The sequence below is a fragment of the Sorghum bicolor genome, chromosome 9, assembly GCF_000003195.3.
Source record: "Sorghum bicolor cultivar BTx623 chromosome 9, Sorghum_bicolor_NCBIv3, whole genome shotgun sequence".
Taxonomy (NCBI): domain Eukaryota; kingdom Viridiplantae; phylum Streptophyta; class Magnoliopsida; order Poales; family Poaceae; genus Sorghum; species Sorghum bicolor.
In genome coordinates, this window is record NC_012878.2 from 48,889,001 (window position 1) to 48,906,514 (window position 17,514).

Here is a 17,514-nt window from a genome sequence, read left to right on the forward strand (position 1 = left end):
TTCGTGCCATTAGAATTGCTACTGTAGTGCATGGCTACACAGGACGACAGGACGGTGGACGGTGCCTAATTTTCATGCAAATGGCAATGTCTCATTTGCATGCACGGTGCGTGCAAATGGACGGTGCCTAATCACCATGTCCTTTGCATGCAGGTGCATGCAAATGGACGGTGGCATGCTTGTCCTGCATGCATGCATGAGATATATATTCGTGTAGGTGCACTGCTATGTTTTCTCGCATGTAAGCTTGCTGGTACTTGCTATCTTTTTGTACAGCAAAAGAGGCGCGGGAAAAGGCAAGAGGTGGGGCCCGCATGCCGCGGTGCGCGCGCGAGCGAGTGCGCTCGGCGAGGGGGCCGGGCGTGAGTGCGCTGCGGCGCTGATGGTGGTGGGGTCGGCGCACGCGCCGTTGCCGGGTATCGGGCAGAGCGAGCGAGCAAGAGGGATAAGTAGCGGACATATGATGCTCATGCCATGCGGTGCAGGTTATATTTAAAGATGGATAATTAGAATGGATGGAAAAAGAATTAGATGGAGATACTATAGAGCTCAAATGATTTATAGTTTTTGAAATATATTTTGAAAATAATTTTTTTAATGCGAGTGATTTTTGAATGTGAATTTTTGGGATGTTACAGAGTAGGTGGGGGGAGTCAGGTATTTCGAGTGGAGAGACTCCATAAATGGCATTGTCTCTGTTTGTATAAATTTATACAAAGTATATTTTAGTCTTAGGACAAGACTTTCATGGAACATTACTCTAATAATCACATTATGATCCTACTCTTTTTGTCTTGTAATACAATGCATTGTAAAATTTTTAAGATAAATTAAGAGGGAAAATGAAAGACGCATGTATCCTCATTTTATTTCCTAAGCAGCTGCTATCATCAACGAGGTTAACAATGATTGATTGACAAGTGGAAAATATTTAATGTAAAATTAGGTTTTATCCTCGAGAATGCATTATATTTGAGGACGAATTTTAAATGCTAAAATACACTATATTACATAATGGAGCGAGTAGATCACAAATCACATGCATGCTGGATATGATCACAAGATATTTTCTTCCTAAAATTTTCTATTTTTTAAAAAATATATGAATATATATTTCTTCAATTACTTTCTAGGAGGTAATTGGTCATCATGACCGTAGAGATTTACCTAAATGGATGGTCCACAGTTATTTTGAAAAATCTCTAACTAGTTATAGCTCAAAGCTGCGTCAAGAAGAAGTATGTCTTAGAAAATCATGAAGGAAAAAAACTAACGACTACCACAAATCCACGATAGTTGAGGGCTTGAGGCCTCACATGGATTTTTTCCCCTTGAAAACCGCAAACTGAACAGTGGCCTTAGTTTGGGCTTCCAGAACCGGCCCAGGCACATACTTTGGGGTCTTTGATGGCCTGCTCGTTGATGATCCGACACCGGCAAGGTGGGCGTCGCGCCGCCAATACCCAGCGGCCACCGGCGGCGCTTCTGGGTCGCCATGGGGGACGAGGCCTAGCTAGGGCAAAGCTAGTCCTTGATCGAAGGTAGAACTATAGAAGACATCTGCAGCCTGCGGGGCGCCACATGTAGTGGCGCGGACTCGGCGGTAGGCGAATAGGGTAGCGATGATGCCGTGCTCTCTGCGTTTCCTCCGCGGAAACCATGAGCGGCCGCGGATGGACGACCACCGAGGTGGGACGCGGCAGTGGCCGGTGGGTGAAGAGATAGAATGGTAAGAAACAAAGGTCATTTCTAGCCTCCACCAAGCTCCACAAGACAAATTAGAAAATGTCAGCCGAAATATCAAAGTTTAGTGTCTGTGCTTTTGAGTCTCAGAGTCAATCAGAATGGGATCCAGCCATGCATTCACTGCACTGATGGATTCTGCATATTTCTGATGAGATGGCTATAGAGCTCCATTGACAGGTGCATTGTGTTCCTGGAAGAGCAGTTAATCGCAAGCTCATGGTACCGATGCCATTACAACCTTCAAGTTTGAAGTATTGATTCGAGGCAATGCAAGCGTGTTGCATCTCAATTGCATAGTCAGGAATGTTGCTTTCATGTTTTATGTGTCATGTTGATATCAGACCTGGTTGTAGTCTAGAGGAGTTTTTTTTTTTGAAAAAATAGCAGGAGCTCTGCCCTTCAATTAAGAACGGGAGTAGAAAAAGTGTTTTATGTACAAATAGGACTAAAAACAGTCTAGTCGGTACAGCAGCAAGAAAAGAAAAGCTCCCTATTGAAATGCTCTTGTTCTTTGCTCTATGTCATCTTTAATTCTCGTGGCCACCTGCATCACCGTTTCATAGGCATTGTTGAATATTCGTCTGTTGCTCCCTTTCCAGAGGTTCCAGAAGATATAGATGACCATGCCGTTGAAGCGTCTTCGTTCCGGACAAGGCACTTTGCTTGCAGTATTCTCCCACCAGTGACAAATATTTGGGGGGTCGTTCTGTTGCGGTCTTAGGAGGATGTCAAAATGTTCCCAAGCTAGGATTTAACTTCCAACTGCCTTAGCAAATGAGTAGCATAAACATAGGTGTAGCCCAGTCTCCAAAGGCCCATTGCATAAGGGGTGCCAGTGTGAGTTGAGTGTTTATTTTTTTGTTTCACTTGTTTGCTCTGCTACCCTTGCTACAGGTTGTGCTGCTATTATCGGACCCTATAACACCGTTTTATATCACTATCTCTGCTTTAGTCTTGTTCCAAGATAAAGTTTAGAGCTGGGGCAACTTTTTGTGTAGTTCAATTGATCTAAAATGCATAATACACACAACATAAGCTCTTTTTTTTCTTCCTAACATAATCAGGCAGTTACCATCGATGTGAATGTGTGGAGTGATGCGGGACATGCTGTGAATCATCTGTATGATCTGCTCTATATGATGGGTCGTGATGACATCCCAGTTGGTGTTGGTGGTGATGGTGGAATATCATACTCAGGCACCATATATCCAAATGTCGGTGGTTATTTACCACTGATTGATCAGGTACCAACTTTTACATTAGTTTCCATGTAACAATGCAGTATAGAGAGGGCTAGTTAACTTTGATATCTAGAGAATTAATCAGTTCTCCTGTGGCTGTGATTCTCTAGTTCAGTTACTAGGAGTAGATACTAGATACTAATATTTATGTCAATATTTAGGGCATGACAACGGCTGGAGGTTGCCGGTACAGGCAAGCTATTCCACTAGAAGGTGGTGGACGGTTGGACGTGGACACAAACTATGGAATCAGAAAGGACTTCCTTCCACAGGTAGTGTAACACTTTTGTTATCTTCTTTGTTGATTCCTTGTAACATGACCATTCCATGATCCTTTAAGAAGCCCATTATGATAGAAACTAAAAAGATCAAAGGGTGTCCACTAGAACCTACCAATGTGTCTAAATGTCTCTCGAAATTACGCCTCCTCTTTAGAGCCTCAACCACGATCACAATTGGGGACGGGGCTAAGGCCCGTTTCTGGCATGATAACTGGCTTGATGGTGAGGCCCCCAAAAATCTTGCCCCACACTTGTTTGAGCTGGCTACAAGAAAAAATAGATCAGTGCAGCAAGAGCTGGACAATGACAGATGGACGCACTTCCTAAGTAATCGTATCAATACCACAGAACACTTGGAGGAATTTGTTTCACTTTGGATAAGAATCCAAGCCGTCCACCTGCAGCCAGGCGTAAGGGACTCCATCATTTGGCGATGGACTACAGATGGTTGCTATTCCACCCGCTCTGCGTACAAGATTCAGTTCAAAGGTTCTTATGCCACTTTCAAAGGTGACCTCATTTGGAAAGCTCGAGCGGAAAGCAAGTGCAAAGTCTTCGCTTGGATCCTAGTGCAAGGCAAGATATTAACGGCGGATAACCTTCAGAGAAGAGGTTGGCCCCATCAGGATCGCTACGTACTGTGCAACGGCCCCTTAGAAACATGCTTACACCTTTCCCTACTATGTCCGTACGCCAAGGCGGTGTGGAATCATATCCTAAACTGGGAGCATTTTGACACCCAGTTAACCCAGTTCCACCAAGGCCCATCTACCTTGAGTTCATGGTGGGAGGAGACCGTAACAAAAATCACAAGAGAAGAAAGAAGGCGCTTCAACGGCTTGGTCATTTACACTTGCTGGAATCTTTGGAAGGAGAGAAATCGTAGAATTTTCAACAATGCACATGAGTCGGCGCTGCAGGTTGCTTCAAAAGTCAAAGAAGACATAGCGCAAAGAGAAAGGGCTGTTCAGAGAGTAGGCTAGTTTTTTTCTGGAGACTGTTTTTTCTCCAAGTGCTCTGCTATTCAGCAGCTGTTTCCTTAATCTGTACATAAAAACTTTCTCTTTACTCCCTTAATTGAGAGGCAGAGCTCCTGCCATTCCTTTCAAAAAAAATTAGTTATATTTCAGCTGGAGTCTGATTCGTTTTGAATTTCAATATAAGCTGATCAGTGGGAATTTATCTACAATGTGACTAAATGTTAAAAGCAGCTGAACAATTATATTTGCAGTCTGCACTAACTAGGCATTAGGTGAAACGAAAACCAACTTTAGGCATATTACTTGTAATATTTAGTGATAACTTGCTTTGTGGAAGACATGCACTCTACTTAGATTAAAAGTTTTTACTAACAGGGTCACAGAAGATATATGCCACTTCAGCAACCTACAGCACAAGAAGTATTGATAGACACAATTTCTGCTGGCCCTACAACAGTCTTTCTCATAGGATCACACACAAACTTCGCCATTTTTCTCATGACATATCCACACCTGAAGAGAAATGTGGAGCACATATACATTATGGGTGGTGGAGTGAGATCAAAGAAACCGACAGGCTGCTGTCCAAAAAATGCTACAGGTTGTACGCCACAGCAGTGTGGTGACCATGGTAACATGTTTACTAGTTACTCTACCAACCCAAATGCAGAATTCAACATATTCGGAGATCCTTTCGCCGCATACCAGGTATAAACCTTAGACTTTCAAGATATGACCTGTTTTACCCTTTTTATTGATGCTTGAAAGTGGATTTTCTTTTTTCATTTGAATATATGCATTTCTTAGCTTTGCCCCCTTTTCTTTGAATCCACTATGGCATTTGCAGCACGTTCTCTTTGGAGCAAAGGCAAAATCATGCCTTGTATATCTTTTTCTTTGTCTACTCTGATTCTCTCAATGTTTGCGTGGATTATTGTCACTTGTTAGGTTGTTACTTGTCTTACTCCCTCCATACCCATAAAAAAGTCATTTTAGACAAGGTTTGGAGGCTCCCACCTCGGGCGTCTCCGTGCCCCCTCCGCCCCCCCTTCCGCCCCCGCCGCCACCGCGCCCGCCGCGCCACCCCTCTGAGCCTGCACCGCCCCCGCCTCCACCACCACCGCCGCCTCCACCTCCACCCTCTCACCTCGCCCAACCTGTCACTGGCTCCTCCCTGTCGCCGGATGCCCCCCGTCGACTTGTTGCGGCTGCGACGCTCGTCCGTCCGCGACTCCTCGTCGTGCCACCATCGCCTGCCCGGTTCGAACTCCAGAACCTCCTCCTCCGTGAGTGCTTCTCCACTGCCGTCCCCGACCTGCTAACCAAGTCTCCGGCCCCGGCCTCCATCTGGGTAACTCCTCCCTCTCGCGATGCCAAGTTTAACAGGTTTTTCATTGAGAATTCGTTGTGCTTCTTGCTTGCTCCTCGTCCGGGTCGCCTGCGTGCGCGCTGCGTCGATGTCGGCGTCTTCCAGGTGACAGTAGCGAGTAGAAACATTGCTAACGTTTTGGTTGTCCGGGGTGTTCTGCGCATTGGCTTCATTGAGCTCTTCCTGCACCCGTCAATGGCCGCTGCGAGGCTAGCGTTCGAACGTCTCCCCCACCCACCCTCTACGCTGATAACTCCTGATGGGACTCAACCGGCCAACTGCCCAGGTACGAGCGAAGTTATTACAGTTGACCTGGGTGAGAGAGCTCTGCCATCGACCCCTGCCATGCCCAAAATCCGCTTTGGGAAGGTCCCCCAAGATCTTCTCTCTTCTCCCGCCCTCACTCTGCCCCACTCGCGCCCTCTGCCCCTTGCTGTGGCCGCTGCGACCGGTCTTGTCCCCGGTTCCGCGGCAGTAGCTAACGTTGCCCCGGCTTTGAATGCTGCTAAAGTCTCGCTCCCGCGCTCGTACCTACAGGCAGTCACCTCCGCCGCTCCCCCAAAACAGGCACAGGTTATTACAGTCACTCGCCCTGCTTCCCTCTCAGGCTGCTTCCGCTGCTTAGCCAAAGACCACCAGGTGCAGGACTGCCGTGACCCCATACGGTGCCGCTCCTGCCTTTCCTCCGGCCACCGCAGCCCCCAGTGCAAAATGCCGCTTCGACGTCTCCTGCGCGTGGCTTCCCGACGTCTCCCACCCGCCGTGCGCACCATTCATGCTTCACCCTCCGCACGCCTTTCGCCGTCCCCCCTTCCCCTGCCCTTGCCGCCTACGACCTCCCCCCTGCCCACCTCTTCTGAAACGTTTTTTCCTAGCTCGGATGATGAGCTTGACACGCTGCTGCTGGAGGCCGCTGCGTCTGCTATGGCGCCTGCGAACTGCGTGCCGTCCACCTCCTCTTCGGCCGACGTTGGGAAAGCGGGGTCGCCGCCTTGTCAGGACAAGCATGTTCTCCCGGCTTCCGTCCGCCTGGTCGACCAGGTGGCCAGAGTCGGGGATCAGCTCCCGGCGGGTGCGCCGGCTTCGCTGCCTGCTGCGGTCTCTGACGCCTCAGCGCCTAGCCCGCTACCCCTGCCGCCTACGTCGGCAGCATCCTGGCCTTCGCGGGGAATCGGAGCCGGTCCCTCATTCTCTTCCGAGGAGGAGTTTGCGAGCGGTGATCCTGCCTCCGACGACTCCAGCTCTGACGGCTTTTCCTGGCAGGAGGGGAGGGCTTCGCACGCGGACGCTTGGGTCTCTCCAGGGAGGCCGGAGCTCTGTGAGCGCATGCTTTACGCGTTCATAGAGCCGCCGGTGCACCCTGATGAGGTCAGTGCTTGCATCCGCGCGGCCCTCCTTGGTGTCGCCCCTTTGGTCCCCGTTGACCTGCTTCCCTCCTCGCATGGAGCAATGCTCCTACGCGCCACCTCTGCTGCTTCGCGAGACTCGCTGCGTCTGCTCAGCCCAATTGCTGGGGACGGTTTCACCGTCTTCCTGCAGAAGCCGCACGAGACGGCCAACAGGTTCTTCAGGGTGCCCACCTGGCTTGCCTTTGTGGCCGTCGTGGACTTCCCCCTGGAACACTGGTACGAGGACAAGATCCGGGAATGTTTCCGTGCCTTCGATGCTGTCGCGGAAATTGACCCCCTCTGCCTCTCGGGCGAGCACTTCGGTCCCCTGAGGCTGCTCCTAGAGCTCAATGACCGCCTCGAGCTGCCCCTCGAGCTGCGGATTTCCGCCAGGAACGGTGCTGGCCGTGACGGGGCGGTCGCCAGGATCCTGCCCATCAGAGTGTGGCCACGTGAGTTCCAACTGAACAGCAGGGGGGAGCTCTCGCCCTTCTTCGGACCGCCGTCGCCGCCCTCACCTGGGCCCAGCCTTGGACCCCCAGGCCCTTTCAGCACGAACCAGCAGAGCCGACCGCAGCCGTACTTCTTCAGCGCCATGTACCCACGGCTGCCACGTTCCGAGGCCCATGGCAGCCTCCCTTTTGACCCCCTGTCGTCGGGGGTCAGAGGTGGTCAGGGCGCAGCTCGTCGCCACGCAGCAGCTTTGATGGCTGCTGCCCTGCTCATCGGCGGCCGGGTGCAGGTCCTGCTTCGCCATGTCCAAGCTCTCCAGGCGCCGATGCTAAATGCCTCAATAAGCGCCATTCAAGACGACCCCATCGACACTGCTGCTCCAGCTGAGTTGCGGGGCACATCTACCAAGACCATCATCACCTACCAGCGACGTCCCAGGGTCAAAGCCTCCGCCCTGGCGAGCCGTGGGCGCTCCAAGCATCAGGCGGTGCCTCCCCGGCGCGCAAGTTCGCGGCTGGCGGCCAAAGCACCGTCGAACTTCATCGACATGACGACGCAGGCTGTGCAGCGTAAGGCCCTGCTCAACTCTCTGTCAGGTTGTTCCAAGGAGCTCAAGAAGCACATCAAAAAACGGGACATCCTCTCAAGGAACAACCTGCCCCTAAGTGCGACCGAGCTGAGGAAGCTCGTCTCTGCGGCACAGCTAGACCTCGGCGATGGGGGCGCCGCGGCGGTGGACTCCAGCGCCAATGCCTAGCTTTTCTCAGGGTAGATCTACCGGCTGTCCCAAAGAGGACTGCAAGCCCGTGTATCTTTCGCTTTCTAGTCTCTGTACTTCGCTTTTGAACCTTGCTGTCGGGTGCGGAACTGTAACGACATGAACTCCGACACCGAACCAACGTTGACTTCGTTCCGCTCGTTTTCTGTCATTTCCTGGAATGTGCGTGGGTTAGGCGACCCGGACAAATGCAACATTGTGCGCAATGCTTTCATCAATGCTAATCCTGTTATTCTGTGCATTCAAGAGACTAAGCTAAGAGAAGTTGATTTCTTCAAAGCTAAAACTTTTCTGCCTCCCGGTTTCAAATTTGTTCTCCAGCCCAGCGACGGCTCACGCGGTGGCCTTCTCACTGCTTGGGACCCAAACGTTTTTTCCCTGCAAAACCATTTTTGTAAACCCTACACTATCACCTGTGAGTTTGCTTGCAACCTCTCCAACACCGATTTCACTGTGACAAACACGTATGGTCCTTCGGACCACACCTTTTCTCCCCACTACCTTCAATGCCTGCTGGAACTGCCGAGCCTAATTCATAGTGCTTGGATTCTAATCGGTGACTTCAACCTTGTTAGACACCCCAGTGACAAAAACAACGGCCAGATTAACTCTTCCCTAACCAGTGCTTTCAACTCCACGATAAATGACCTTTGTGTCAACGAGATCGACCTTTCGGACAGGCTTTACACCTGGACCAACCTTCAACCCTTTCCCATCCTAGCTCGCCTGGACAGGGCTTTCGCCAACAACCATCTAAACCTCCTTTTCCCTATTGCCACTCTGTCCTCTCTACCAAGACCCACCTCGGATCATAATCCGCTGCTGCTATCCCTAAATACAAAAATTCCTAAAGCTCAATTCTTCAAATTTGAAAAACATTGGCTTCACCACCAGACCTTCCTTCCTTCCATCCTTGAGAGCTGGCGTTCGGTGGCCGACGTCGGCGATGCGGCCGGACAGATTGTCGCCCGTATCAAGTCGGCCAGGGCTAAGGCAAAGGTTTGGGCTCGGTGTAACAGGGCACCCCCTTCTATCCTTAATAACTGCCGTTTTATCACCCAATTATTCGACTTCTTTGAAGAATTTCGAAACCTGTCGACACAAGAATTTCAGGTTCGCAGCCAAGCCAGGCATATGCTGCAGCAACATATCAGAATGAAGGCAGCCTACTGGAAGCAGCGAAGCAAACAGAAAGTTATCAGAGAGGGCGACTCCAACACGAGATTCCATCATGCCAATGCAACCCAAAGACTCAGAACCAACTACATCAGAGAGGTTCAGGTTGACGGGCAACAAATTGTGAACCACGCTGGAAAGGTGGCTGCTCTGACGGATTACTTCTCATCCATCATTGGGGTCCAGGGAAGCTGCCAGCCGTTTGATCTCAACGAGCTATACGCGGGGTCTTACTGCCCAAGCGCAAACTTAACTGAACCTTTCTCTGCCAATGAAGCGAAGCAAGCTCTGTTGTCCATGAACATGAATAGTGCTCCTGGCCCGGATGGTTTCGGGCCGATGTTCTTCAAAGCGGCCTGGGAAACGGTTCAAACAGACATCCACAGACTGCTGTGTGCATTCCACCAGGGTGACATCGACCTTCAGCGACTGAATAGATCTCACATGGTCTTGATCCCTAAGAAACCTGGGGCTGTCGAGGTCAATGCGTTCAGGCCGATTGCCCTTCAAAACTGCTGCCTGAAAATCATTTCCAAGGTTCTGACAACAAGGCTGCAACTTGAAATCCCTAAGCTCATTGACCTAAATCAAACTGGCTTCATCAAGGGAAGGTCCATCACGGACACTTTTGTCTATGCAATGGAATTAGTTCAAGTTTGCCATAAAAGGAAAATGCCGGCAATTGTTCTAAAGCTGGACTTTGCAAAGGCTTTTGACACAGTAAATTGGGAGGGTCTTTTTCAGGTCTTGAGGGCAAGGAACTTCACTGACACTTGGATCCGGTGGATCAGGTGCCTGTTGTCTTCAGCGTTATCTGCTGTTCTTGTCAACGGGTCAGCTGGCCCCTGGATCACCTGCAAGCGTGGGCTACGACAAGGGGACCCTTTATCCCCATACCTGTTCTTAATCGTTGTTGAAACCCTGCAATGCCTCATCAGACGCTCGCAGAGGATCAAGCACCCAACTGAGCCTGATCTCCCTTGTGCAGTGCTACAGTACGCTGATGACACACTTCTCGTGTTCAAAGGAGACGTGGAAGGTGCCTCTGCTGTCAGGGAAATTCTAGACTCTTTCGCAGCTGCCACTGGTCTGCACATCAACTACAGCAAGAGCACTCTAGTGCCGATTCACATGGCGGAACAGGAAGTTAGTGTCTGTGTTCAAGCGATCGGGTGCTCGAGGGGGGGTTTCCCCCAAACGTACCTTGGATTGCCGCTGTCAGTAAGCAAATTGCCACTTACCGCCTTCACCCCCTACATCCAAAAAACTGACAGAAGGCTAAGCTCATGGCAGGCATTCCTTCTAAACAAGATGGGCAGAGCCGTGCTAATTAACTCTGTACTCGATTCACAGCTGGTATACATCATGGGCTCGCTACAAATCCCTTCTGGGGTAGTTTCTCTAATGGATAAAACCAGGAAAGCTTTTCTCTGGGCTGGAGACAAATCGGGGAAGGTGCCTCCTGCCTCCTGCCTTGTCGCCTGGACTAATGTGTGCAACCCGAAAGAGCAAGGTGGTCTTGGGATCAGAGACATTGGCATCCAAAACATTTGCTTGCTGCTCAAACTCCTCCATAGGCTTCACTGTCCCCAGTCGTCAGCCTGGTCATCTTGGGTCAAGAATAAGATCTCCTTGGCAAACTTGCAAGGAGACGTCCATGGTGACCACTGGACTACACTTAGGCAGCTTCTGCCTCTCTACCAAGCTATCACCACGGCGAGCGTGGGGAACGGTGAGTCGACTTCCTTCTGGCATGATGTATGGCTGGAAGATGATGCGCTTGCAGATGTATACCCGGCTCTCTTCAGTCACTGCAAACTTCAGTCGGCCTCCGTCAAAGAAATCATTAATGTTGGCATTCAGAACACCATGGTTCCTCGGCTAACAACAGCTGCTCAACAAGAACTGCGGGATGCCCAGGAAGCGATAAGCAGTCTGCACCTATCAGACCAAAGTGATGCCAGGAAATCGGTGTTCGAAAGACAAGAATGCAGCCTGGACAGCGGTGCCATTTACAAGATGATCAAGGCAAAAACCCAACCCTCTAGCCCCAAGGCCAAATTCATCTGGGAATCATACGCTCCTCCACGCGTCCAACTCTTCATGTGGCTGTTAACTAGGGGCAGGATCCAATGCAGAACGGTTCTCTTCTCCAAAACCGTGGTTGACGACCCGACTTGTGAAATTTGTCGGGCTTCTGAAGAATCTGTAGATCACATCGTTTGTGGGTGCAACCTCGCTGGTCAGCTGTGGCAGAGGCTGCAGATACAAGTAAACCCCGGGGACCTGGACATCATTCACTCATGGTCTCCCCCACCAACCATCCCGCGAGAGGCTTTCTCCTCCTTCCTGGCAATTTGCTGCTGGCAACTATGGAAAGCAAGAAACGCTTTCATCTTCAGAACGGATACTACCAGCGTTCAAGCACTACTCCTGCAGTGCAAAAACGCCGCGAACCAGTGGGCCTTCAGACTTCCGGCATCCAAGAGGCAAATCACACAGGCTTGGGCACTCGCCTTCCAGCAGGCGAGGCAGGGTGAAGGTTAACAGTCTTCACTAGTCTAAACGATGTTTCTTTCTTCCTCTGTGCTAAGTGACCCTAGTGTACGCCTGTCCAGGTGCACCTTGTACAAAAGATCTATGTAAACTAATTTAGAGGCGTTTTGGCCCGTGAGTAATACAAAATTCAGGTGGGGAGCGACACCCCCCCGTTGACCGTCAAAAAAAAAAAACATTGGAAATATAAATCATGAATAACTTTTAAGTTGTTGAATTTGGAAATATGAAAACCATATGAATAGATTTGTCTTGAAAAGGTGCTCTCGTGGGTGACTGGTTACTGGAGCTTGCTCTCAGTTAGGAGACCCAGGTTCAAGCCCTGCATCCTCTTAATTGAAAAGCGGGGGTGCAATCTGCTCCTTCCCGTCAAGTTTTTTTAGATTTGTCTTGAAAAATACTTTCATAAAAGTATATATATACCACTTTTTGATAAATATTTTTATAAAAACAAGGAGTCAAAGTGAGGCTTTGGAGACCGTGTCGTTATCCTAAACGACTTCTTTTATGGGTATGGAGGGAGTATGCTTTAGTGCGCTATAAACTCTCTACCATGTATGTTCAGCTTGCATGCTTAATTACAAATAATGCATGAATCTGTATTTAGCTCATTGTTATTCCATATCAGTTAACGGATCAGCTAATCAGCTAGTGAAAATTGCTTCTGTGCCAGATAACAACTCATTCTGCCACATGATAACTTATTCTCCCTTCTATACCATCAGCCATTACTTTGCAAAAAATTCATACCTTCCAAGTTATTGCCATCACTTCACTATTAGTTTAGCTATTAAGTAATACATACAGGTCATTTTTACCTCCCTCATCATTTCCCAGAAATCAGAACAAAAAATAAGAAAGGCCTCACTATGATGCCACAATGTCATTCTTCTCTCTCGCACATACACTTGGACCCCATCAGTAATATAGCCTTCTTATATTTCCCCAGAAAGTATGATGAGTGGCAAAATAAATAAATGATCTTTGCATACTTTCATTGACCATTAATTTAACAAAATGATTGTATGGAGGATATGGATTATTTGAAATCATGGCCAATAAGGGAGCATGGCTTATTTGGTAGTAGATTGTGGACTGAGGAGTTTATCAGTGGCATGAAAGTATTTTATTTTTCAAAGAAACTAACATTTGAACCTTATCAGGTGTTTCACTCTGGTATACCAATTACTCTTGTTCCTCTTGATGCGACAAATACAATTCCAATCAACAAAGAATTCTTCTATGAATTTGAGCATCGTCAGGGTACTTATGAGGCACAATACTGCTTCAAGTCTTTAAAGATGGCTCGTGACACATGGTTTAATGACGAATTCTATACAGTAAGTTCATGCAATTTGTTCCATCTCATTTCGTATATATTTCTTTGTGACTGTTACTTGTTTTTCTTTATTCATGTTTCTTGTATTTCCTTGTTCAGAGCTATTTTATGTGGGATTCTTTTACCTCCGGTGTTGCCATTTCCAGCATGCGCAATGATAAGAATGGTAAATATGGAAACGATTTTGCTCAGCTTGAATATATGAACATTACAGTAGTAACTTCAAACAAACCATATGGTGTGTATGATGGCTCAAACCCATTATTCGATGGTCATACTACTCCCAAGTTTGGTCTTCAAAAGGTTGGAGTTCATAGTGGTCATGTTCAAACTGGGATTACAGATAACTTCTGTCGTGTCAAGGGCAGTAATAAAGGAAGATGCGAGGTACTATATGGCCACCAAATAGTTATTATGGACAGCTGCATAGTTCTTTTCCTGATGAAAAAATTATTGCTGATATCCATTAACTTCATAGAAATTCTGTCAACTTCCTTCAGTACTTACCTCTGTTATTTTGTTATGATATCACCAGACAGGTAGAGATAACATGTAAAAGTAAAACATAATTATATTATAACTCTTTGATTTGAACATACTCCATCTTAAATTATAAGTCATTCCAAGAATCTTGGAGAGTCAAAGCATCTCTGTAAGACATAATCTGCAGCTAAACTTTTCTGTTTTGTTAATGATCATAGGCAGGCAATAGGTCAGCTCTTGGTCACATAGGAGTATGGCAATAGGCCACTCTAGTACAGTAGTTGGTAGAACCATACATCAGCCATACTTGGTAGGAGGATGATGTATGCAGTGTACTAGGAGTAGTTGGGGCTGTACCCAGCCATGCCTTGTGTACCTTATAGTTGGTACAAGGCTTGTATATATACACCATGTATGCAATGAAGCAAAGGCAGTTTTAGTGCCACATATTTCCTGGGTTCAGGTTTCAGCCAAGACTGAAACCGTGTGTGAGTGTGTGTGCCTGAGCTCGGCTCATCTTCTACCTTGGGTCAGGGGAGAGGAAGAGGGAAGGTGAGCAGGGTCTGCTTACCTGGTGCCTGTGTGCAGGTGCCAACAATTGGTATCGGAGCCGTACAAGCCGTGTGCTAGGTCCATCGACCGGCGATGGCGGACGGTGCGGCTCGGAACGGTGGAGGGGAGGGCGCGGAGCGTCAGCTCCAGCCGGCGCCACCGCAGGTGGAGGTGCGCGTGGTGAAGGAGTTCGGCGGCAGCAGCTCCTGGCCCATGCTCACCCGCACCAACTACGGTGAGTGGGCGACGCAGATGAAGTGGAAGCTGCGCGCGCGGAAGTGGTGGTGGGCGATTGAGGAAGATGATCGCACCGAGGACGCCCAGGTGGGAGTCATGGAGGCGCTCATGGCCTCGACGCCGGCGGAGTACCACGAGGCGCTGGGCGCCAAGGACACCGCGAAGCAGGCCTGGGAGATGCTGGAGTCGCTGCGTGTCGGCTCGGACCGAGCCAAGCGGGCCAGGATCCAGCAGCTCCGCAGGGAGCTCAACGACATCAAGTTCAAGCCCGGAGAGTCGGTGGAGGAGTACACTCTCCGTCTTCAATCTCTGGCCACGCAACTGGCCACCTACGGGAAGAAGGTGGACGACGAGGACCTCGTCACCAAGCTGCTGTGCACCGTCCCGGCCAAGTATTCGCAGCTTGCCATGTCCATTGAGATGATGTTGGACATCTCCACATTGTCTCTGGAGGACGTGGCTGGGCGGCTGCGAGTTGCAGAGAGCCGCATCACGCCGGCACCGGAGAAGGAGAAGGCCAAGCTACTCCTGACGGAAGAGGAGTGGACCGCGCGCATGAAGGACAAGCGCCGGACCGGGGAAGCCTCCTCCAGCCGCGGCGGTGATGGCGCCAAGGGGCGCGGGAAGCCGCCGGCGGACAAGAAGAAGAAGAAGAAGAACACCGACCCCAACGCCTGCAGGCGCTGCGGGAAGGTGGGGCACTGGGCACGAGAATGCCCAGAGAAGAAGCCGGAGAAGAAGGAAGAGGCCCACCTAGCTCGGGACGACAGCGACGACGAGTGCGCTCTGTTGATGGGGGAGTATTGCGCGCTGCAGGAAGGCGAAGCAGGGGAGGCGGAGGCGGAGCAGGGGACTGCGCCGCAGGCCGTCGAACTTGACAAGTCTCGCGCGCGCGTCCTCCTTGGAGCGGACGGTGAAGAGCTGGAGCAGAGGTGGTACCTCGACTCAGGTGCGAGCAACCACATGACAGGGAGCCGCACCGCCTTCTCCAACCTCGACGAGTCAGCCACCGGAAGCGTGAAGTTCGGGGATGGCTCAAAGGTGCAGATTCGCGGCCGCGGCACCGTCCTCTTCCGGTGCCGGAACGGCGAGCACCGTGCCTTGACGGATGTCTACTACATCCCTCAGCTGCGCACCAGCATCGTCAGCCTGGGACAGTTGGACGAACGCGGCAGCGAGGTCCTGATTCGCGACGGGGTGTTGCGGATCAGGGACAGGGAGCGGCGTCTTCTCGCCAAGGTATCGCGCTCCCGTAACCGACTCTATCTTCTGGATTTGAAGGTAGAGCAGCCCGTATGTTTGGCGGCGTCGTGCAAGGAGGAGCCCTGGCTGTGGCATGGCCGGTTCGGCCACCTTAGTTTCGACGCGCTGGGCCGTCTTGGGAAGATGGTGACAGGGCTGCCGGCGATCCAGCATGTCAGCGAGCTGTGCGACAGTTGCCTGGCAGGGAAGCAGAGGAGGCTGCCGTTCCCGAAGACCGCTAGGTACCGCGCGGCGGATCCGCTTGAGCTGGTCCATGGGGACCTTTGCGGGCCGATCACGCTGGCGACGCACGGCGGGAGGAGGTACTTCCTCTTGCTCGTGGATGACTGCAGCCGGTACATGTGGCTGCAGCTCCTGACGAGCAAGAGCGACGCGGCGGAGGCGATCAAGCACTTCAAGGCGCGCACGGAGATGGAGTCCGGGAAGAAGCTGAAGGTGCTTCGGACTGACCGCGGCGGTGAGTTCACGGCGGCTGAATTCACCACGTACTGCGCCGAGGAAGGAGTAGGGCGTCATCTCACAGCCCCCTACTCACCGCAGCAGAACGGTGTGGTAGAGCGCCGGAACCAGACCATCATCGGCATGGCGCGGTCTATGCTGAAGGCGAAGGACATGCCGGCTGAGTTCTGGGGAGAAGCCGTGAGCACAGCAGTGTTCATCCTGAACCGTTGCCCCACCAAAGCGTTGAAGGGGCAGACTCCATTCGAGGCTTGGCACGGACGCAAGCCGAACGTCGCGTTCCTACGCACGTTTGGTTGTGTCGGCCATGTGAAGACCACCAAGCCGGGCCTCACAAAGCTGGAAGACAGGAGCACCAAGGCGGTGTTCCTCGGCTACGAGGAGGGATCAAAGGCCTATCGGCTCTACGATCCGGTCGGCGGAAAGGTGCTGGTGTCACGAGATGTGGTGTTCGACGAGGCGGCGGCGTGGAAATGGGACCAGGCGGAAGAGCAAGGAGGTGGTGGGCTTGGCGACACTTTTGTCGTGGAACACATGACGATCCACGGCAGGGAAGAAGGGTCAGAAGGGCCAGCAACCGGGGAAGCCGGTGCCACTGCAGCTCCAGAGGTGGAGGAGCCACCAAGTCCAGCGACAGCTGGAACGCCAGTCCACTCCCCGGCGGCTGGGGTGGGATCCCCTGCCTCGCCGGGGCTGGCAACGCCAGCGGCCGGAGACGTCGAATTCGCCACACCACCAAGTGACTACACCGAGTTCGTGGATGCTTACCACGACGGCGAGGAGGTCCGTTTTCGCCGAATCGAGGGCATCATCGGGGAAGCAGAGGTGCCTGGGGTCGCAGCACGGCTGCTCGACGACGACCCTGAGCTTCTGCTGATGAGCATAGAAGAGCCCACATCCTTTGCCGTGGCGGAACGCGACCCAAATTGGCGGCGTGCCATGCTGGAGGAGCTGCGGTCCATCGAAGACAACCACACCTGGGAGCTGGTTGATCCGCCGGCGGGATGCCGGCCGATTGGCCTCAAGTGGGTGTACAAGGTCAAGAAGGACGAGTACGGCACGATCGTCAAGCACAAAGCGCGGCTGGTGGCCCGTGGCTTTGTGCAGCGCGAAGGCATCGACTTCGAGGAGGTGTTTGCGCCGGTGGCGCGCATGGAGTCGGTGAGATTGCTGCTGGCACTCGCAGCAGCCAAGGATTGGGGCGTCCATCACC

At 51.2% G+C, this 17,514-nt stretch overlaps 1 protein-coding gene across 4 annotated transcripts in view; it reads left to right on the forward strand.

Annotated features, from left to right (window-relative positions):
• Positions 1 to 17,514, forward strand: part of LOC8076941 — a 37,189-nt gene that overhangs the window by 14,134 nt on the left and 5,541 nt on the right. For 2 of the 4 annotated variants that reach the window (XM_021447719.1, XM_021447720.1), the window contains exons 2-6: positions 2,811 to 2,990; positions 3,149 to 3,259; positions 4,624 to 4,956; positions 13,132 to 13,308; positions 13,407 to 13,694. In XM_021447719.1, coding sequence (XP_021303394.1) covers positions 2,811 to 2,990; positions 3,149 to 3,259; positions 4,624 to 4,956; positions 13,132 to 13,308; positions 13,407 to 13,694 — 1,089 coding nt within the window. Of the gene's footprint in view, positions 1 to 1,434; positions 1,730 to 2,810; positions 2,991 to 3,148; positions 3,260 to 4,623; positions 4,957 to 13,131; positions 13,309 to 13,406; positions 13,695 to 17,514 lie in introns of those variants that run through there. The other 2 variants (XM_021447721.1, XM_021447723.1) reach the window with 2 other exon arrangements.